The sequence below is a fragment of the Leguminivora glycinivorella genome, chromosome 4, assembly GCF_023078275.1.
Source record: "Leguminivora glycinivorella isolate SPB_JAAS2020 chromosome 4, LegGlyc_1.1, whole genome shotgun sequence".
NCBI lineage: Eukaryota > Metazoa > Arthropoda > Insecta > Lepidoptera > Tortricidae > Leguminivora > Leguminivora glycinivorella.
In genome coordinates this window covers 24,805,385-24,829,319 of record NC_062974.1, presented here as the reverse complement: position 1 = coordinate 24,829,319, position 23,935 = coordinate 24,805,385, and the positions used below count along the sequence as shown (strand labels likewise).

Here is a 23,935-nt window from a genome sequence, read left to right as displayed (position 1 = left end):
TGCAGACTAGAATAATACTCTTAGAAATGAAAACAACAATAGTTATTTCACATGTTACAGTGTACCTACCATACCAGCTCCCACGATAAAAGCTATACTTATTATCTGTCTCAATGTAAATAAATTTTATTCACAACAGCTAGCAATATAAAATTACATCAGACTATGATATAATATTAACTTGAACATCGATAATGTTTGAATGGTGTTGCCAGCGTCAGAAATTATAGTAAAATCTGGGGTAATTTAAATTTACAACAGGGAATTTGGGAGTGAGTGAAATGGCGATACAAAATGCATAAAAGACGCTGGCTGAGAGGTAAAATTAATGTGTTTGGAGATAGTGTAGATAAGTTGAAATAAAAAAATAAGGACAAGATAATACAAGCAAGATGTTAAAGGTCCTAATGGTCTTATAATGACGATTTAGTCAATTTAGTAAATATTTATACATAAATAAATATTAGAACGCGTCCTCAGAGCGCTAAGCCTAGCTAAAAACATAGGACATACATTATATTATAGGTTACATAGTAATGCTATAGCGACACTATAAAATTTACAAAATATGATATATCTTTTGAAATGCTACACGAAATAATGCTTTCATCCATTACTATATCCACTAATCAATTCATTTTTTTTTAAATATAATCACTGTAGAATGGTCTTAACACATCGATAGACGTTTAAAAGATGTCTTGTCTTAAAATTTGTTTTTTCATGGATTCAACCCACATACTACAAAATGTACAACAGTTTCTAATTCGAAAGAAAATTTGAACGTAGTCACATTTCAATCAATGGTGCATATATGATTTTCAAAATCTATAATTTTATTTCTCAAAATATTGGAGCGTTCTCTCTATTCAAACGAATTAAAATATAAATATAATTTTTCTATGAACTTAACGAAATTATTGATTACTATCGATAATCAATGAGATAAGTCATGGAATGATGAGGTGAAAAAGTAAAAGAAAAATACAAAATAATGGCAAAGATTAATTTTAAACCTAAAGAGAAATATTCGACAAGTATGGCAACACAAAAAGTCTCTGATCAGAAATGGCGTAAATGTTATTTTTAATTTACTTGACAACTAATATGTATGTTAATATAATGTATATATTTCCGGCGTTTATTTAAAAATATTACAAACTAAGCAGATATGAATGTGGTATGTGATATTCAATCTATAGGTACATTTAATGGAGTATAAATGCGTGTCATAAAAAGCTTCCAGCGTAGTATCAAGTTCACAAACTTATAAGACTTGTCAAATTAGTTCCAGTAATTATGAGTTACTTATATGTAAAATTTATTGTTTTTCAAACAACCAATTAATTATAAAGTGGCAACACTTGTAATCAAAAATGCTTTACTAAAAAAATTGGAGCATGTTTTTTTAAATATTATTGAATAACGCGCGGGTTGCCAATAGGCAATATGATAAAGCTCGAAACTTTTTACAACACCGGTATAAATACACATTGTCATGACAATCAAAGGACTGACCCGTGCATGGACTAAAACGACAATTATTAATAAATTGATATCCTAAAAGTTTTACCTCCAATATGCTGGCAACATTATTTAACCTTTTAACCACCATACACCTCTATGGTAATTAACAATGTGTATGTTGGTATCATTGCAACACGTAAATCACGTAATCAAAGTGTCTGGTTGTTAAAAAGTTAAATAACTGTAGAATTTAAGTAATTTACATCTTACAACCGGGAAAATAGTATCATTCTATCTTTATCAGTCACTAGTATAAGCGTTTGGGATTTCCAATTTACGTATCCGAGAAAAGGTTACAAAAGTCAAACTATATCGTGATAAATCTAAAGATACTTAAACCATAGATTAAATATAAGAAGATTAACCATTCCATACATTAAGAAAATGCAACCGCCTAAGAACGCGCATACACTACACACTACACCACACATAAATGGCGGCACAAAAAAAATGTCTTGTAGCTTTCGATTATACTTATAGATGGCGTTAAGTGTCACTTTTGACATATATTTATATCTCGAAAGTGACACTTAACGCCAATCTACAAATAATCGATGGCAACAAGGCATATTTTGTGGCGACATCTATGTGTGGTGTAGTGTATGCGCGTTCTTAGGCGGTCGCATTTTAATGTATGGGATGGTATGATCTCTTATATTTAATCTATGCTTAAACCCACTATACTTCATTCCATTTGTAGTGATATTTCCTTAATTTAGCCATATTTAGGCAAATACTATAGAGATATCTGTTGCAATATTTCTTAACCATTGTTGCTACTATAGTCTGTATCTACAGGCATTTAAAAAAGTGTAACAAACATAATCTACCCTCAAAAGGTTCCTTATGCCAGTTGAGGGTAAAATGACCAAATAAGAATGTTAAGTACACACCAAACAGGAGTGTACAAGTTCCAAGGAGGGTTCGGGTTGCCGGTGACTCCAAGGACAATAGATGGAACAAATTAGTTCCGTAGGTCCTTCCGTCACCCAGCACACCGCACTCTCGTTGAGCTCTGGCAGCCTTACTCACCGACAGGGACAAAGACTATGAGTAGGGTCTAGTGCTATTTGGGTAGATATTGTAAAAATTGTCGTCTTAGTAAATGCAAGCGTTGTTAGAGAGATACACAACTTATCCTAAGTACCTTATCCAGCCACATAAGCATTTATAAAGCGTCCCGCTTGTCTTCAGGTTCTCACGCGGGATTCGAGTATTTTGAGGCTAAGCTAGTTGTTGGGCCCTGTCACTGTCACTTTTAAAAATAGAACGTACCTAAATTATATAATCGTTCTATTTCTATTTTAGTTTAACCTTTTGACCGAAAAGGGCGCGGAGTAAAACCCCATATCAAACTTCGTGTACCAATAATAAGGTTCTTGGTGACGATATGTTTGGCGTCCAAATTACAAACATGTTTAATTTAGTTTACTTTCAATAAAAGTAAATATGAGAGGTTAATATTAATAACTAAATTATTTTAGTAGTTCTTGAGATTCAAACACACAACACAATAAACCTAAATACAAAACTTGTAAGCAAATTTAATTTTTATAATCCACCTACATTTTTTTTTCTGTCACATTAACAACACACACGCATTTAAAACCGTTTCAGACGGGCGTACAGGACCGCGACTTTGGTCGCCCAAAATATTTACGTCTCGCTCTTACGTATAACTGTTTTTTCTTAACGTACTTACGGCAGACTATACACTTTACACGCGATCAAACAGGCCGCGAACCATCCCAAGGTTATCACGGTTAGGGTCCTGTACGCCCGTGAGTAACGACATTTAAAAAAAAGACGATTCGGCAGCCATCCAGCAGGGCTAGCATAAGAACGGTGCGAGATTATCTCGCCGCGAGATAGACTACCCTCCGTATGTCACTCATACAAATTGAAAAAGACGTGTGATCCACGCATGCTAGCCTTGCAGGTATCTGAAAATTAAGTTAATCACCCTTATTTTTTTTTCTAAAGTGAGTGTGACAGGGCCAACATTATTGGGCGTGTAATATCGTAAGCAGGCACTTGTGTCGCGCGGCGGCGCTTATATGAACACGGGGTTTTCCTGGCCCGTCAGCAGTCGGAACATCGACGTCGGCATCGTTTTCATTAGGATCTGTAATCAGATGTTTTCTGTTAAATAAAAAAACATATCATTCAACTCGCTAATCTTAGTAAAATAGTAGCTTCATTGGATAAAGTTGCATTGAGTTATGCTATAGATACTAAAGTAAGAACAGGACTGTAATACTTTACACATAGATATATATATAACTATCACAGTAACGATTTTAATTTTCATTGCGCATTGATTTTAATTTCTCCATATTTAAAAAGTTTTTATCTAGTCTATGGTTCCTTGTTGCACAAATAAGGGATCATACACACTTGCGGTAGAAAACATGTTAGGGTTGAACCGCCGAAGCGAAGATTTGTAGTACATCCCCAACAGATGTCACTAAACATAACTTAATGTCGTACCTCGCCCACAGATGTCGCTAGTAGATTAACAATGCGTTCGTGCGGAACGGCAACAACGCTCTGTGAGTTGATCTCTATGATGCGGTGGCCGACTCGCACGCCGCCGCGCTCGGCGATACCGCCGCGGAGTAAACTGCATATCTGGGGAAAATTGTTTTGTTTTTAATGACTTGGAACTGATGAATTTAGTAATTAGAAAATTGAATGATTGATTCGATAGATGAATAACGTATTGATTGAAATTTAAACAATGTATGAGAGTAAACTGTACTTGTTAGTACTAAGGTGCATTAGGGTAATTCCGAATGTCAGAAATGCTCGGGTAATTTCGAAAGGGGAATCTTGATATGATGGAAATAATGGTGATTTTTATGCGACTTTCGAAATTAGAAGACTTTCGGAATTATTGGTTTGGTTGTCACATGTGGATTGATTATGTCTAATTTTTGCAGGTAGGTATTTGTAATGTAAATTCACGTTTTTTTAACGAAAGATCAACGCGATATGTCAGTTTGAGAATAAGTCCCTATCACTGACTTGGAAGAAAGGGCATTTTTAACCCCCGACGCAAAAACGACGGGGTGTTATAAGTTTGACGTGTCTGTCTGTCTGTGTGTCTGTCTGTTTGTCAGTCTGTTTGTCTGTCTGTCTGTATGTGTGTGTATGTGTGTGTCTGTCTGTGGCATCGTAGCTCCCGAATGGATAAACTGATTTAGATTTAGTTTTTTTTGTCTGAAAGCTGAGTTAGTCGAGAGTGTTCTTAGCCATGTTTCATGAAAATCGGTCTACTATGTCGCGGTCGGGGTTTTTTTCAAAATTTTAATTTTGTGGTTAGGTTAGGTTATTAATGTCTATAATAAAGAAATCAGGCAAAACTCACCACTCCATTCTGCACGCTGAACCCGAGCTGATATTTGGTGTCAGGCCGCTTGATCTTCACTTCAACCACGGGGGCACACGGCACCACAGTCAGTTTAACCACCGTTTGGTTCTTCGAGTTTTTGATGTAAGTCTGACACGTAGAGAGCGGTAGACCGACAAGGCTGACGCCGTTTATTGCGATTATTTGATCACCTGAAATGATAAAGAGGATTTATATATCTCTTTTAATGAACGATGTCAATTAAAAGTGTAGTTAACCCTAATATGAGGCGACTTCCATAATAGACGTTGCTCGACTGAAAGGGATGTGTATGCCTTACATGTTTGGATTTTTTAGCATCAACACCTAGGTGGACAGCACTTTGGCTCGAGTCGTCAACGAATTGGTTACTAGTTAAATTGGGTGGTAGAGGGTAATATTTAAACCGGTCTCATGTTTGGAGACATGAGTGTATAAGAACTATACAAAAATGCAATAACTGAACAAGGATCCAAAAAAGTAAAAATACAGTGGGTCAAACAAGTTCGTCACTTGAGAAAGGCGTGGACATTCAAATCTATACTTACTAATATTAGTAATATTATAAATGCACACTTTCCGTGTGTGTCTGTTTGTTTGTCAGTCTTTCATGGCAAAACGGAGCGACGACGACTCAGAATTTAACACGAGCGAAGCCGCGGGTAAAGCTAGTTGTCTTGACAGGCCTCAAAAATTCTTACCTATGTTAAGGTGTCCGCATCTCGCCGCCGCGCCGGCCGGGGCCAGATTCGCTATAACGACGGTGGGCAGCATGGAGCCCCACCCGGACTCCACCACCACGACCCCAAGGATTTCCCCCTTTGTCTTCGGCACCACGACTTCTTTCTGCAGCTCTTTCTTTGCGAACATCTATAATAAAACTCAGAATGAAAATGAGAACTTAGCGAGTGCAAAAAATAACCACATTTATAACGCAATTTGATAAAATCCTGCATTTGACGATGCCTTACAGCAAAGGGATGGGACAGTTTTCTGTCAGCGTTGCATATTCGCCACGAGTAAGACTCAGTTAAACACCATTGCGTACAATACTTTTTCTATACGTGCACTTGATTTTTTGAATAGACTTTAAGTGAAAAACTCTGTTTCCTGTATTTTGACGCAAAGGTTTGCACTGACAAAAATAAAGAAACATAAAATAAGCGCGGTATCGTTATAAACAAATGCGTTGCCATTTACAGATCAAATCAAATGCGTTTATTTTTTCGATAAGAATACAGTCAAGTAGATGGTAACAAACAAATGTAAAGTTTTAAAGTATTCATGCACGGCCAGCTATAAATGACAAATAACAGTTCGGGAGAAAAAAATAGTTTAGGTAAATTCAAATGCTATATCCAGCTTATTTCGAAGAAGTAGTCACCACCATATCAAATTGGACATATATCTTCGTAATATCAGCGTCGACATGAACAATTGAACATCTCGATGAAAAAGTGAAAGCAGTTAAAAGGTAAAAAAATTATAAGTTATTAAAATCACAGAGGTCGAACCTGTAACTCATCTCCGAAGATCTCCTGGCTGTTCAGCACTTCTTGATAGTCCATCTCCTTGACGAAGCTGTGGTCTTCTATGCCGTTCGCTTTGAGGAACTCCATGTATGCCACTTGGAAGGCTTGCCCGATGGACTGGGCTATGAATTGCGCCTGCAAATGGAAGAAAACCATTGACAGTCAGATAGCTATTCGATGTTGTACGAAGTAGACACTGTACTATTAAATTCTTTATTTATTCTTTAAAAAGCTATCATTTTCAGATGTTAGATTACGTTCAGTGACAACTGGCCTTAAGCCTTTAAGCGCTACGCCTATCGCCATATGAACCTTGTCAGAATACATGAAGGTAGTCGTACCTAAGGCTCAAGATGTGTTTCTGATTCAGTCAAAGAGTAAGGACCTTATTCATTACATAATTAAGTATTTATATGAATACAACAAACACTCACCTCTTCACTCTCAAAAACATGGCAAATCATCTTCGGCGTCCTATTCAACTTCGGCTGATCAGAATCCGTCTCATGCGGCACGAATCTTCTCCTAGCCATGAGTACAACCAGGTCCCCAATGTCAGCGATATACGAAATGGTCCGGAGGGCATGATCCATCATAATTTCTTTCAGTTCTGTGTTGAGGACCATGATTTTCTCCGTCGATATGAAGAGATCTACTTCGGTGCTTGGCTGGTTTTCACCTTCGGGGGCCTGAAAAAAAAATAAACGTCGTTTAATCTTTTGTTTCATGTGACAATTACTTGGTAAGCAAGTTGCAGTGCGATTAAAATCAGTTAACGATTCGGCTTTTACCCCTCGGCTTCGGCTCTTATCGGGATCGCTTAAGTGCGAGCAAGATAGATATGAAACTCGAATCGTTAACTGATGTTAATCGTACTGTAGGTACTAGGTACTATTGCGTTTGAGACTAATAATAAAATCACACTGGTTGTTATATTCATATATACATTTATTTTATATGTGTGTAATTATTAAATGTAAAGATTTAGATACTGCTGGAGTTCACAAACAATTTTATCGATTTAATAAAGACGAGACATTCCTTTTGACCGCCACTAGTATATCTTTAAATGAATCTTTATATATAAAGCATAGTTAACATAGTATTGGCACGCGTTTAGCGACGAATAAAAAAAATATATTTAAAAATTAAAAAAAACTGATAATCACATCTTAATTTTAATACGTTGATAACTCTATATTAGAAATTTTGTTGATCTAACTTTTTGCGTTTGTAAGTTATTGATGATGGACGTTGACCGGCGAAAATGCACTGTGAACAAATACGTGAAAAATCCCCTTGGTCTGGGTCAATGATTGCTAAATTGTTGAATTTCCAGAAAACTACTAGGCAATAATTATTGCCCAAATCATTATTTCATTAAAGGACAATTAAATAATAGTGGCACAATAATTCAAAATATCCACTCCTTGCGGTCCACACGGAATCAACAGACAAAAAAGATGGATGAAAATCTTGTTCAGAGGATGATGAATACTATTTTCAGAAAAGTCCGTAATTTTGTGCATAAACATACTGAATGATTGAAATATATGTGACACGCTATAAATTAATAATAGTTATTTGTTATACAAGGGGGCAAAGTTGTATTTTAACGCCGAGTGTGGAATTGAAAAACGAGCAAGTGAAAGGATTCTATAGTTGAACCACGAGCGAAGCGAGTGGTTCGAGAATAGAATCCTGAACTTGCGAGTTTTTTAACACACGAGAAGTAAAATACATTTGCACCCGAGTGTAACACAAAACTTTTCCCCTCACTATAGCGAGGAAACTACAACGCAAAAAATGCGTTTATCACTGCTTCCAGTAGTTCCACAGGTGGTAAATCATCATTATTACTAGATTCACCTACTTTTATCAATTTTAAAGCAGTTAATTTGACTTTATTCAAGGTCAAATTACTTTACCCACTAGTGGATAAAATGCGTTTTTACCCGCTGGTATTAAAGGACAAAACACGTGTTTCCGAGCTAGTGAGGGGAAAACGATCTTTTATATTCTGCAATAAAAAATATTGTTTACTTTTTTCTTTTTATTTAAAAATTAAATTCCTCCCATCGCGTACCAATTCTAAATTAACTATTCTTTAACAGTAAAGTTAACTGTCTCGCACATTTATCCCATATGGAAATGTACAAAGCAGTTTACATTAATGTTTTTTTAGTTGCGTTTACCTATTTTTTTTTCTGTCTACATTCTAATAACGTAAAATTCTAATATTGTCTTTTATACCATATATTATAGCGCGACGGTCAAAAGGTGAAATTGTCTAATAACAATGGTTATTTCGACTTAAAGTGTGTTAAGTTATATTCGAATCAATTTATGTGTTGTAGACATTGCAGTGATGAAAATTGCACATTAGTGTTCTTGTGTTATGTCGTTTCTAATGTTGATTTATGAAACTAAAAATACTCTATACGGGCCGAGCTTAGCTTTGACACAGATTACAAATGCTGTCATGGTCGCGTGTGAAAGGTATTTTATTAAGTTGGTATCACTGAACAGCCATTTTTGTCACTAGAAAATGATCTCTGGCAAGAATTGGAAATTCGCGCCACCTTTTGTAGTTCACGGAAATGGTTGGCCATAGACATAATTATAAATAAACTTTTTTTAAATTTAGGATAAGGGCTAACACACACGACCATGCGAGGATGTGTTCAATTTAGAATTTAGAACTTACCAATGCCTGATGTACCCCATGGAAGGCGAAGGGAAAACAACTGTTATTAGTACATTATTCGTGCATGCTATGTAATGAATATGATTGAAACCAAATTCTACATTGAAAGTTTGAATTACATAAACAATGGAAATTACCGATTTAGCATTATCAATAGTTAGATATTTTTTCAATTTCTATTATAGGTAATTCTGTATCTAAATATTGATAATGCTTATGTTATGTATAACAAGAATAATGAGTAAATTTTTTTGAGGAATATAAACCCAATGTAATTTTGAAAGCAAGCGAAGCGAAACGAATATTTTGGTATTGTTTTCGATATTTTATCACATCTCATAATAATAATAATAATAAGCCCGCGGGGGCAGCTTGTGGCGAGCTGACGGTGAGTGGCGACACCGCGGACCCCTATTCCAGAGGGCACTTCCATCTAGCCCTCGCCTCTGCGCTTGCCTTAACCGGCCGGCCAGAGTGGATTCGCAAGAGCGGGACCTATGCTCCAGGTTGGAAGTGTAAAATGTCATAACGCCGGCGGCCTGCTGAATGGAACACCAGGAACCAAGCTACCGCAGACTCACCTCTCGACAACCTTTTAGCCACTCTCAAGTGTTGCTCTGTTGTCGCACCGTGCGTGCGGCCGTTTTGCAGGGCCCACTCAATGAGTTGGCGAGTCACCGCCTGCCTTTTACAATTGTGAGACTAATTGTCACGGCAGGTGTCCGATAGTCTCCTCCCATAGCCCTTTAACCAGTTCATCCAACTTTCAAAACAATAACCCATGACCTTATTCCCATCGCAGCACAAAAGTGCTGCACTGCAATAGTCTTTGCACCTGGCGGGGACCATCGCCGGTTGTATCATATTGTGCGCTCGGGGATGGTATCCGCCACGTGTATCCCTTGCCTTTAGATTAAAATGTCTAAAAGGGCCTCTGTGCTGTTGGCTTCGGCCCCACGCATGCCTCCCAAAGGTCCGGGACCCCATGGTCCCGAGATATGGAAAAGACAGACAAATAATAATAATATAATAATAATAATAATTTTCTGACATAGTATCCCATTAAAAACGTAAATAATTATGTACATTGCAAAACTAGGATATAAAGGTAGTGGGTTGCTAGAATGGATAAATATTTTATGATTACTTAACCATAACCAGTCAAATCATTTTAGTATAAACAAACAATCCTGCGTCTAATGTCCAATAAAATTGTAAAAGTAACCTTTAATAAAACTCGGAGATTGAAATGTCACAAAAAACACCTAAAAACATTACTCAACGAAAATACCTTTTGAAAACTATCTTTAGTTATTATTATCTCTTCTTACGTCAGAAACAAATAAAAATACTTGGATGAAATTCCTTGTATCCACGTTTAAAAAAAAACCGACCACAGACAACACAGCACCTTAATCTTATTAACCGCTTCCTCCACCATGTTTTTCTTGAGCCGTTTGCGCCTGCGCTTGTCCTCGTCCACCTCGACCGAGCCCAGGAAGCTGAGCCGGAACACGGCGGCCGGCGCCGCGTACACGCCGGAGTACGGCCCTTCGCAGCCCCACTGTGGACGGCTAGCCTCCTCAGACGCTCGCTCTCACATACAGTGCCAAGCTTGACGCTAAGTTTTTTTTTTAACTAAACAGTTTTTGACTCTATTACAGATCATACTTTACATTTCTGATACTTTACATTTATTCGTCAATTTAGGTATGCAGGCAGCCGTTTAAAGAATTTTGAGATCTGTCTGCGATATTTTGATCTTTGTGATCTTTTCGTGACAAAAACAGGCCATAGGATATTCGTGAAGTCATATAATTTATTAGTACAGGTAGTTGTAGGAAAATTCGCGCGATTTTTTAATGGAATTGATAACTATTTAAGGACGTAAGATTTGTTTTAAACGAATCATCAGAAAACTTTGCGCATATCAAAAACACTATTAGGTATTTAAGTAAAGACTGCCAATCAAATTTTAACCGGTTTATGTGATTTTGACATATAAAAGATATGCGATCTAATGAAAATCATAGTTTTTGTTTCATTTTCCCTAAATCATAATTTGCATAAGCTAACTTCTCCCACACATGATTAAAACACATATCCCGCAATGCGCAAAAGCAAGCAAAACAACTCGAAAACACTCAACAATGATGTGAGAAGCGAGCGTCCCTGTTATGAAAGCGTCCTAACGAAAATCCTTAATTAGTCAAAGGGCTTCTGTGCGAAGGCGAAGCTTGTCCGCGAGTGCATTCCGTACGACGTGATCGGCCACCTGAGCCGGTGTGAATCGGGTAACATTGTGCGTAGAATGAAACGTGCGTAAAGCGGACGCGTGAACATGACATGACCATAAACTAAGAGTAAAGAGTTTTAAAGGCTTAAACTTGCAAAAAAACCGTGTCATAAAATCGAGTGTCTTAGTCAGCGTTCCCACTTAAACGTCGCGTGTCTCGGGGCGCGCAACGGACGTCCGCGCCACGCCACCTGAGTGTACCGGCGGCGTGGCGCGCGCCGCGCCGCTTGGCGGCGCGTCTTACGTCCTTCCTATACAAAATGTACTGAGGAGACGTTTTTTGAATTACACTCAGGTGGCGTGGCGCGGACGTCCGTTGCGCGCCCCGAGACACGCGACGCTCTGATGTGGGCGGTCCCTTAGGGCCTCCGCTAGCTGATGCGGATCCCCGAAACGGACGCCCCGTCTAATAAGAAATTGTATAAACAGCGCACGCGGTGGGCGTCCGCGCCAGCGGTTAAAAAAAATAGCGGAGGCCCTTAGTCAATGTGCAGCAGTTTACTTAAAGAAGAATTGTCTATTAATAAATTGGACTTGAGCAAATATAACTCTTTTCTCTCTGATATGTGCTAAGCGGGAATGATTAAAATATTTAAAATGCAAGAACGCAATGCACATAACGTGCGTGATGAGATTAATCAAATTATACACAGTGTATCACTATGTGTCTTGCATAGAGCGTTAAGAAGAATGTTAGTCATGTAGTAGTACCTAACTATAGTTATGTGATTGATTCATCATATTAGACATAAATGTGTCAAAATGAGTGAGAATATAATAATTTTGCTTTTCGACGTTAAGCCATAATAATCAGGTGAACTGCTATGTAATTAACTTTGAAGAAAGAATAATAATGAAAGTCCTCACATCCCCTATTAAGTTTATAGTCTAATCTAGAAATAAGTGGTCACCGTTAGGTGTAAAACACAAAGTTAATAAAAGACCATAAACTTACAACGAGTCAAGGTGACACTAGGACATTATTTTATTTATGCCGTGCCGAGTAACTTAAAATAACGCGTTCTTCAAAAAAGAAAAACCGTCAATCTGCTTTAAGACTATGTCACTACAAAAAATATATATAATAACTATTTAGTTCGGTTATTTCTAACTAAAATATCACAATCAAAGCATGAGTCAAAGTTGCAAAAGTGTAAACGATTGAATTACCTATTATCCAGTGTAATATAAATAAGCTACATTTCGTGTTGAGGCTAAGATTCCAAACAAAGTATGTTTATTTAATAGGTTGATGCTTTATTTCTTCTCACACGCTCTTTATTAGGACAAAAACTTATTGTAAAATTCTGAATTTAAGAATAAAAATGTGCAGCAAAAAATAGCACTTGATAATTTTAGTGTATTCTTTCCAGTACAAAAACACCGTGAGCATGCGAAAAGGTAGCATAGCATCTTACCTTCACCAAACAAGTGCAAAAAAGGGGAAAAGCAGAGCGACAAGCGACAAGCGACAAAAATCCAGAGGAGGTTAGCCGGCCATGACTTTAGTCTTCCTGGGTCGGGTCGAGGGGTGAGGAGCACACTGAAAAAAATACTCTAGTGCCATGTCAATCAGCGGAAACGGCTTTAAACGGTTACGGTCTTTATCCACGCACCTCTATGGGTACTAAGGTAAGGACAACCCACTAGCATTCTCAAAACACTTAGCCTAATGAGCATGAAATTACGTAAGTATATACAAAATGATTAGAGACAGGTAGCCGTGCGAAGGTAAGGTGCCCATAGCGTAAGTTGGGTAGTGTTCGAATTTTAAAAAGGCAGAGTAAGTATCTTTTTTGTTTTTAAATAGTGTTGTGTCTGAGTATTTTAGTAGTCCTAATCATAGACAAGAGGAAGAAAGTTTTAGTAGCCAGTGAGTTGTTTTTTGTTCGGTGCAATGATATAGGCACAGTGAAAGATAGAAGAAGTAATTCCATGCTCTTTCCAATGCAAGTCTACTAAAATAATATTTTACATTTATACCGATTCACACTGGCAAATGTGGTTCTTACCACGTTTGAGTTTATGAGAATGCAAATTAGTTAAAGAAAATAGTGAAAATATTAGTTTATTGTGCAACCTGTCTAATAAATTCGAAAACGATATTAGTACAACTTTTATTTTATTATTATAATAAATCACAGCTTAGTTATTCCAGTAATTTAAAATGTTTTTTTATTACTGGAAAAACTAAACGCGTCTGTCAAACTCCATCGTTAGTCTATGGTTTTCAAGATGGCGTGCATTTCCCTCCAAAACCTTTGAGGTTAGGAATGTTAGGATGTGGAATGGTCAAACAGCCAATGTTACCTTGATTCTGGAGACAGCTTCCTCGGCCTGAAGCATTCTGGTAGCTTTAGTGGGTTGTCCTTCGCAGGCCAGCTGGGTGGAGCCGAGGTAACGCGCGCGGAATAACACGCCTTCGATGAGAACTGAACGCATATCTGGAAAAGTAAGAATATCACTTGTTTATTGTTTGTTGTAGTATTTTGAGGTTAATTGACGGAAATAGGGTTGTTTACAAAAAAGTAAGTAGGTATTAGGTACCTATTGTTCATTTTATACAACCAAATAATTAATAAACTCACCAAAAGTCCAAAAGTAGCAGAAAAAATTAATTTAGGTTAGTAATGCATTAAAAAGTTGGATATTTTCATAATTTGTAATTTCATGATACACCTATTGTTGAAAAAATAACAACTCACCTTCTTTGTTTTTGCTTTTCTTTTTTCCATCTTTATCCTGAAAACGAATAAAACAGGTCGGTATTAATATCAAATGTTAATTTAGATACTAATGTAGGTAGTAAAATGACATTCTACACGGTAAGTTTGGATCCGCCAACGCAATCGAAGGGCCAAGGTTCACAATTCACATTAATTAAAGAGTTGTGCTTAATTAACACAAGTAGGGTATCTAATCCGTTAATTACAGATGTAGTGGCAATAGTAGCATTAATCGTTTTCCATTATATTTTCCGGAAACTCAAGTCAAGTCAACGTCAGTACTTTTTGTACTAACGCCGACAAAAATATCATGACACGTTCGGACCATGTTCAGACATTTCCTTGAAATTACAACGTAAAGATTTTGAATAACTTCTGTACATAACACAAAATTTCGAGATTTTAGATCTGCCTTTTCATGCTTTTTCTCATCTCAATAACTTGTACTACTTTTGACAGCACTCCAGCAGGCCTATGATGCCTTGCAATTTTATCACCTATTTACGTGGAAAAAGCATCCGTCACGTTCTGGCAAGTATGTCAGTGTGAGAGTGACACGTGTGTTATCCACATTGATTAAAGCGATAAAATTGCAAGCATAATAGCCCGCCTGGTCGACTATTAGGTACAGGTAGACTTAAAACTAACCTTCCCATTGTGAAGAGTTTCATCCTGATCATCGTGTGGCGGGGACCGCGCGCCGCCCGACACGCTACCCGCCGGCATCACCGTACGCGACTTCGGTTTGCGCCATCCCTGGAAGCAAAGCGATTATTAATTTAATATTGAGCTATGGTCTGCGGACTGGTGCTGGTGGTACTGTAGACGAAAAGCGCAAGTGTTCCTGCAGCCCGGTCGTTTAGTGGGTAGAGTTGAGTCCATCGCCGCACCTAAGTGGTATGCGTAATTGCATTCCCCCCAAAATGGTGGTTCATAAAAATCCTTGAGAGAATCTCGCTCACATCACGGTGTAAGTAGTAGATTTGATTTTAGCAAGAGTTGCTTAGCTTTGTCCCTCTGCCTCAGGAAGCCGGACCAGGCCAAGCCTCAAAGGGAAGCCAGGACCTTCATATATAACCCTTTCGCCTGGATGTGCCCCAGGGTTGCGCTAGGTTAGATGCATGTATGCAATTATGTCGCTATGTACTCTAATATAATTCAATATGAACAAGGGGATAAGGACTGTATCGTTAAGTATAAGGACAAAACAAACCTCGTCTAAATGTTGACATGTGCATAATTTTGTATTATTATGTTCCGAGAGTATGATCTTAAGGTATTGGTAAGTACTATTTGATATAAGAAGGTCTGATATTTTTTTATTTTAGGGACTTTATGGTACTTTCATTAAGGTCTAGCAAATAAATTTCGGACAACCCCTATCTGGCTTAATTTGAGAATATTTCAATGACTCTTTGTACGATTTCAACAAACAAAGGTTAATATGCTGCCAAAATATATTCTTTAAGAGTCCTCTTTATGATTTTTCCAATTGGGTACTTGTAGAATAAATGCGGCGAATTTATATAATTTAAAAAAACACAATTTTGAGCAACGTTCCGGATTGCCGTAAATTTTTGATGCTAGCAGGATGAGAGAAACAGATAAAAAAATTAGCCATAGGCCAAAGTCTAATTGACATTCATGGTGTTTGAACAGTGCTTAAACCAGATCGATATAAACAATGTATGATAGTCAAATTCGACATCAAAGTCGGAGTTAGAGTAAGCACCATGCCACATTCTCTAAATGGCCGCCATACACAGATCCTGAACTATATTTTTTAAATAACAGTGGCTAGACTATGTCCAGATATTCTGCTTTGTGGATCATGTGTCGTTGAGGTTCGCACCATACAATTTTTTCGCAATCGTATCGTCTTTTACGCACTTTGTGAATTTTCTAGTAGCATTTGTCCGGAATCGTAATTGGTACTCGGGAGGATTAAGTCAATACTGTCTAAACCATATGCTTTACGTCGAGTTTCTAGGACAAAATGTGTACCTTATTATGTGCCTTATTAAGCCCATGGCTTGTTATAAGAAAAAAATATAATAGCAAATAAATACGGCTACTCAAAGTTGTCTTCATACTTAACGATACAGTCTTTATACGGATGGAGAACGATGCATTCGTGTGTGGTCATCGTTTATAGTTTTATTTTTTTTTAATTAATACTTTTGCGTTATTATTTACTTCAATTAGATTTTTTTGTAAATAAAGCAATGTAAGAAAAGTTTCTTAACGTGTTTAAGAAGTTACGCATACTGTTATCTTATCAGTTACGAAAACGGTTGTTACATTAACAGAAAATGTCATCATCAGTCAGCATATGATGTGTTTGTTTACATTTAACCTACGCCCTATTTGTTTACAGCTATAGTTTATTTATACCTATATTCAAAGTTATTTATTTACATTACAGCGACATGCAATCAGCCTCTCAATACCGCTCTAATAAAAACGTAAGATCGTCTTAACGAAGGCAATTAAACTGCAATGAATCCACTAGACTAGTATACATTATTCATAAGTAAGAATACAGTAGAAAGTAACACTGATAAAAAACCCAATGTATAAACTAACCTTCTTTGCATCACAATTCTTGGTATCCTGTATTATTTCCTCATTGGACTCTGTATCATTCTTTGAAACACTTATTTCATCACAATTTGAGTCACTTATTTCTTCATTCACGCTACATGTTTCTTTTAAATCCTTATCAGAACATTCAATATTTTCTAACTGGCCACTTTGTTTATTTTCTAAAGATTCACTAACTTTGGCTATTTCACTATTATCACTCTCACATTCTCTATAAATGACCTCGGAATTTTCCTTGCACTCTGTCTCACATTGATCCATATCCTTTGGGACTAAACAAGGTTCTTTTTCTGCGACACTTTTGACTACATTATTATTTTCGTTATCACTATAAACCTCTTTACGGTCCGGCGCGCACTGGCCGCTTTCTAGGCAAGGTTCTTTTTCGTCGTCGGTCATGGCGAGAATTAAAAAGGTGAAGGTGTTTTATTGATTAAGCGTTACATTTGTTATCAGTGGTCAGATACGGTATCTGTACATGCGCGCGACTCACATGGTGCGCTGGCACTGCCCGCAATGTTATGATGTGTAAACATATGGGTGGGCAAAGATAAAACAGAGTGGTTACATGTTTAACTGCCGCTGATGTAAGAAAACGCAACGCTACCGGGCAGTCAGGTACTTGTTATCATCATCAATGTACAATTAGTTTTATTAGTTGTTAAAAATATAGATTGCTCTATATGTAATTGCATTCTGTGTGGGTATTACAATTTGTAGGTTGCAATACATATGACATATTGGATTTAATATTCAACAAATCTTATGAAATATATTTTCTTAAAAAAAATTGGAATGTATGTATTTCGAATTGACTTTTTCTAATTCATTTAAATTGTAATTATAAAATCGTATCCTTTATTTTTTTGGGGTAAAGGTGAAACAACTAAATATTTTAGTCCTTCCATATCTCACCTATACATTAATTAACGTTATCTATTAATAACTTTAATTAATTTCAATTAATTAATAACCAAAATATACTATAAACAAGTTTACATTCGACTTAAAACTAAAATAAACAAATCAAGATAAAGAACCAGCCCATTTCATTTCGCAACCTCTCAGAGCCGAAGACCGAGTAGGCACAAACAGCCACTCCCACGCATCTCAGCAATATTGTAGCAAGGCCGCTCGATCTAAATCATGCGCGTGACCTCAGCGCGCGGCGGTCTCATAATTAAGACTATTGTGTCCGCGTCAGATATACCAGGACGGCCTGGGTGCTCATTAATATTTGAAAATTGTTCAATCGAGGAACAAATCAAAAATTTTTTTTTTATAGTCACACTAAGTAAGTACTATCTAAATATATAAAAGAAGAAACTGACTGACTGACTGACATATCAAAGCACAGCTTAAACTACTGGTCCTAGAGATTCCAAATTTGGCACGTAGGTTCTTTAAAAAGTGTAGAGGAGCACTAAGAAAAGATTTTTCAAAATTCAACTCCTAAGGGGAAATGGGGGTCCAAAGTTTGTATGGGAAAATAGATTACTACGCGGGCGAAGGCGCGGGAAAAAGCTAGTGTAATATAATTATAAACTTACATTGACTTACAAATAAGACGGAGCGGACTAGCAGCGGGCGTAGCACACTTAGTTGGATAAACTTTATCGCATCGGTGCGTCCCTATCGCACTTACAATGTAGTGTGAAAAGGACGGCCTGACGTTATATCGTTTATCACGCGACCGTGCTTGCCTGCCTGGTCTCATTAATATTTGAACACGTTACACGTCTCTGTTTGTCAAGGCTTTAGTGGTTTTCAGATATATTGGTCGTCTCGGCCGTTTCGATATAATCTGACGGCATTGTAGTAGCTGGGTAAACCGTATTGCAAGGAATTAACGTTTAATATAGCCAGCTGATCGTGCCAAAGAAAACTTTTTTTTTTTAAGTTTGAATAGGTAGATGTAACAACAGTCTAACATTTTATATTACTGATTCAGACCTTGAACAGGAATGTATGATCAATTATAATTAACCGCACATGATAAGTAGCGTGATTAAATAGGTACTATTGTTCCAACGACGAATAAAAATCATCAAAAGTAAACCTTAGTTTAACGAACTAATGCCTATTACCAACCACTAGTGCTGAACGCATTGAATCTGAGTCGCATTGGCCGATTAAAAATGAAAAGTCGTATCTATGTATGTATTTCTTAATGGTTTACGTCCTTTCAACATTCAACAGCCGCAGTGCATTCCGTTCCACGAATAAATCCTAAGTGACACCACTTTGCTACTAACATAAGCCCTTTTGGAACTACACCATACGAGGTTCGTAATGTATTCAAATACGTTCAGACACTATACAGACTATACAGTCAAGTATTAAATATATACGCGGACAAAGTTCCAAAAACATGTATCCACGCCCTTAAAGTATGAGCATTAAAGTCGTGCATACCTATTTTTGGAGCTTTGTCAGCGTCTATATTTAATACCTGGACAGTACGCTAGAGTAGTTGACCTAATGGTAGTTTGTCGCGCAACTCATGCATAAGAAGATTAAACGCTGACGGTCTGTTTCCGGTCTACATCTCGAAAGTAGTTTTAGAAGTTTGTGGACCATGAAGGCAGGCTGTTCTATAGTTTTTTTCTTTACTAGTTTATTGATGTAAGCCTTACATTGTAAGGTAAAGGATTGAAGAAAAAATTGGCTTGCTTTCTGTTGTTAATAATGATGTGCTAGTCCCTTGACCTGTCGTCATTTTATATGCATAGGTAACTAGCTTTTTTCCGCAGCTTTGCCCGCGTACTAATCTAATTTTGTTTTCCCATACAAACTTTGGACCCCCATTTCACCCCTTAGGAGGTGAATTTTGAAAAATCCTTTCTTAGTGCTCCTCTACGTCTAATAATGAACCTACGTGCCAAATTTGGAATCTCTAGGACCAGCGGTTTCGGCTGTGCGTTGATATGTCAGTCAGTCAGTCAGTCAGTTTCTCTTTTATATTTAGACTAAGGATTTTTCACCAACTACTAGGAGTATTTAGGTTAGATTTTTTTTAACGAACTAGTTATTATTTAAAATAAATACTAGGTTATAAGATTTGTGTCTTATTGTATAACGTATAACTATGTGCTTGTGTACCTACCAGTGGCGGCTGGTGAAAATTTCTGCTAGGCAACACTGAGCAAAAATAAACCTACTTTAACATTAGGTACTTTACTACTAATCAATTTTAGGCAAGCCGGTGGGAATCGGCTTGTATGGACCAGCCGCTGCTGGTACCTACTAATATACATATAACTAGATATAAGATTAATTTGCAATGCCCTACCAGGGTGATTGACATGTCATCTGTACTCGCTAGGCGGCCAGGATTACAATAAGAAGGTTTATACTATGGACATAAATTAAACCTCTAACACGCCCTCTTAATCTTGGACGACTTCTAGCAAGTCTTGAACAAATGACTTATGTTTATAATACATCAATGCTTTAGTAAATATATCAGCAGTCATCTGCTCAGTAGGCATATATGTAAGCTCAACGATCTTATTATCAATAGTCTCGCGTATATAGTGATAACGAATGTCCACATGCTTTGAGCGCTTGTGAAATACCGGATTAGTGGCCAGCTTAGCAGCAGATTGGTTATCACTATACAGAGTAACAGTACTACAAAAACCTGTCAACTCAGCAAGAACCGCACGGACGTATACCGCCTCTTTAGCAGCTTCGGATAAAGCTATGTACTCCGCCTCGGTAGACGATAGTGCGATACATGATTGTTTATAACAACCCCAGGAAAAAACATTCCGACCTAGTTTAAACATGTACCCGGTGTATGATTTACGATCAGCCCCGTTAGCCCAATCGGCGTCAGTAAATCCGAACACACCAAATTTGTCATTAACATCACTTTTCCTGTACACAAGACCTAAATTCATTGTGCCTTTCAAGTAACGCAACACACGTTTAGCCGCAGCAAAATGTTCAGTAGTGTAACAGCTATTATATTGACTCAGAAAACTGGCAGCAAATGAAATGTCAGGTCTAGTGGTCACAGACAAATACATCAGGCTACCAATTAACTCCTGATATGGTAAGCTACTATCGTGAGTAACGCTATCAGTAAACTTCAGACCTACGTCTAAGGGCGTCTTTGCAACTTTGCAATCTTTCATACCGAAACGTTCGAGCAAATTTTCAATATAGTTTTTCTGACTAAGTTTTAACTCACTACTAGTGCGATCTACTTTAATGCCCAGCATATGTTTAACTTCACCTAAGTCTTTTATGGTGAAATGGGACTTCAGTGACATTTGCAGCTTATTAGCAAGCTCATCACAGTTGTAGAAAACGAAAAAATCATCTACGTAAAGTGCGATAATAATGGTTCGCTTACCCACTCGGCGACTGAAGATGCAGCTCTCGTACTTGCTCTGCGTGAACTGCTCTGCTACTAAAACTTCCTTTACCTTTTCGTACCAGGCGCGGGACGCCTGCTTTAATCCATATACAGCCTTCTTTAGTTTATAGACTTTATGCTCATTGCCTTTTTGGACGAATCCTTCCGGCTGTGCCATATAAATCTCCTCACTCAAATCGCCATTCAGGAAGGCAGTTTTGACGTCTAGGTGATCAATCTTCAGATCTAACTCGACCGCAAGAGACAGCAACATTCTCAATGAACTATGTCGCACCACAGGAGAATAAGTATCCATATAGTCTATTCCGAACTTCTGGGTAAACCCTTTCGCAACCAATCGTGCTCTATAACACGCTATTTTTCCATTAGCATCGCGTTTTATCTTAAATAACCACCGATTCTTCACAATATTTTTGCCCGCCGGTCTGTCAACAAGCTCCCAAGCATCATGCTTATTAAACGAATCGATCTCATCCTGCATAGCTTGTCGCCACAGCTTGCTATCACTCGAGTGCAAGGCCTCCTTAACAGTTGTCGGTTCACTTGCCTCTACCACGAGTGCCGACGCTACAGTGCATCTCGGTATTCTTGATCGTAAATTATAGGCTGGTCCATCTCCATCCGGCTCCTGTAGAGCACCACTTGTGTCAGTAGATGAACTTGGCATTTGCACGTCCGCCTCAATCCAAACTTCAGGTTCTGTCGGCTTCTCCGCCTCAACCTGAGGATCTACTTTTGGTAGCAATGGCATCTCCGCCTCAAGCTCAACCACGGGCTGATCTTCCGTGTGACACACTTCAACAGTAGTATCGCCGCTTGCAGGGAAGAATATCTCCACAGATCGTTTGCCACTGGCGCCTGGAAAAATTGTTTCATTAAAAACAACATCACGACTACGAAAAACTTCATTTTTCGCCAAATCGTACAGCCTATATCCACTACTCTCATAGCCGAGAAAGATACAACGCTTGCTTTTGGGTTCAAGCTTATTTCGCTTTACTTTGTCAACGTGAGCGTAAGCTTCGCAGCCAAACACACGTAAGTTTTTCAAGCTTACTTTCGTCCCTGTCCAGGCTTCCTCAGGTGTCTTTCCTGATAGCCGTTTTGAAGGAGACACGTTTATTAAATATGCCGCTGTACGAGCAGCTTCAGCCCAAAATTTGTGATCTAGGTTTGACGTATATAACAGGCATCTTACTTTTTCCAGAAGGGTCAGCTTCTCGCTAGCTGCATTCATCTGTCGACTGTAAGGCACTGTCACCTGATGGACTATCCCCTTACCTTTCAAAAAATTTTCAAGATCTCTGTTCACATACTCGGTCCCGTTATCAGATCTCAAGGCTTTCACTTTATCGCCAGTTTGGGTTTCAACTAGAGTAATAAAGTCTTTCATGTATTGACTCACCTCGTTTTTATTCTTCAGGAAATACACGAACACCTTCCTCGTATGATCATCCAAGAATGTCAGGATGTACCTCTTGCCTCCAAGCGAATTCACCGGCAACGGCCCGCACAAATCCGTGTGGATTAAATCCAACCGATTTGCGGCCACAGGCTTCTCAGGATTGCTGACAAAAGGAAACCGCGCTTGTTTTCCTTTTAAACAAACCTCACATGCGACATCTTTACAAGGGTCGTCCTGAAAACTAATATCATTAGCAAGTCCCTGCCTCAAAAGCCTCATATTGTTGCCATTCAAGTGACCAAGACGTTTGTGCCAAGTTGAAGTGCTAATAGTCACGTTTGCCCTTAGACTGCAGGTATGAAGTTTGTACACACCTCCTACGTCTTTTGCCTTAAGTAAAACATCGCTTGACATAGAAATTGTACAACCAGTAGTATCAAAATAAACAGTACTACCACTCTTAATCAATTGAGAAACAGATATGAGATTAACAGACAGCTTAGGTACAAACAGCACGTTAGTTAACATCGCATCATCCGACAACTTAACATTAACTATACCTGTGCACTGCAGTTTATCTCCATTAGCAATAGTGATGTATCCACTCTGCGATCTAAAGTCTGTCATCAAATCGCGCTTGCTAGTCATATGATTTGTTGCTCCCGAGTCCACATACCACGAAGATCCAGACACCGTTCTAGTACTATATGCCGACAAATCACAGTATCCCAAGCAACCGACGTCACTGCGACAGTTCTTCTTCAGATGACCTTTTTGTTTGCATTTCCAGCACCACGGTTCTCTCTTACGACCAGGACTTTCCTTCGTTTTAGACTCGTCCTTGTGCTGTTGCGCTTTTCTCGTCCAGGAGTCACTCGCAGTAGCGCCTTTTCTCATAGAAGACAAGCACTCACTCGAATCTCCACGAGTAGTCCACCGTTGGTCCTGCAGCAGTTTAGTTTTGACGAGATCGGCCGTAATAGTAACTCCCGAATGCTCAAGTGCCATGATCATGGGCTCGTATTCCGCCGGTAAACCCTTAAGCATCAGCGCACCAAGAAACTCATCATCAACTTGCTTCTTCATATTCGCTAACTGTTGCGCAAGCGATAGAATCTCATTGACGTAAGCTTCCATGCTGTTGAAGTTCTCAAGTTTGACAGCGCACAGGTTCTGGAGTGTTCGCACTCGAGACCCGAGACCTTTATCATCATACGCACGTTCCAGCGCATCCCAGGCTTCTTTCGCCGTTTCCGCCGACATCAAGTGTACAAAACAAGATCTGTCAACGCTCAAGCAAATTTTTGATTTTGCTTTTTCATCTGATCTTTTTCTCACTTGCGCCGTTGTTTTGTCGTCC

At 38.2% G+C, this 23,935-nt stretch overlaps 1 protein-coding gene across 1 annotated transcript in view; it reads right to left on the bottom strand.

Annotated features, from left to right (window-relative positions):
- Positions 1-2,091: 2,091 nt before the first annotated feature.
- Positions 2,092-23,935, bottom strand: part of LOC125225549 — a 356,301-nt gene continuing 334,457 nt past the window's right edge. Inside the window, exons 18-30 of the mRNA XM_048129307.1 lie at positions 23,136-23,934; positions 21,147-22,028; positions 16,766-17,208; positions 14,828-14,935; positions 14,159-14,195; positions 13,764-13,897; positions 9,158-9,163; positions 6,885-7,139; positions 6,433-6,585; positions 5,620-5,788; positions 4,898-5,091; positions 4,018-4,158; positions 2,092-3,652 (exon numbers count right to left, since the gene is read on the bottom strand). Coding sequence (XP_047985264.1) covers positions 3,581-3,652; positions 4,018-4,158; positions 4,898-5,091; positions 5,620-5,788; positions 6,433-6,585; positions 6,885-7,139; positions 9,158-9,163; positions 13,764-13,897; positions 14,159-14,195; positions 14,828-14,935; positions 16,766-17,208; positions 21,147-22,028; positions 23,136-23,934 — 3,393 coding nt within the window. The 3' untranslated portion in view covers positions 2,092-3,580. The remainder of the gene's footprint in view (positions 3,653-4,017; positions 4,159-4,897; positions 5,092-5,619; positions 5,789-6,432; positions 6,586-6,884; positions 7,140-9,157; positions 9,164-13,763; positions 13,898-14,158; positions 14,196-14,827; positions 14,936-16,765; positions 17,209-21,146; positions 22,029-23,135; position 23,935) is intronic.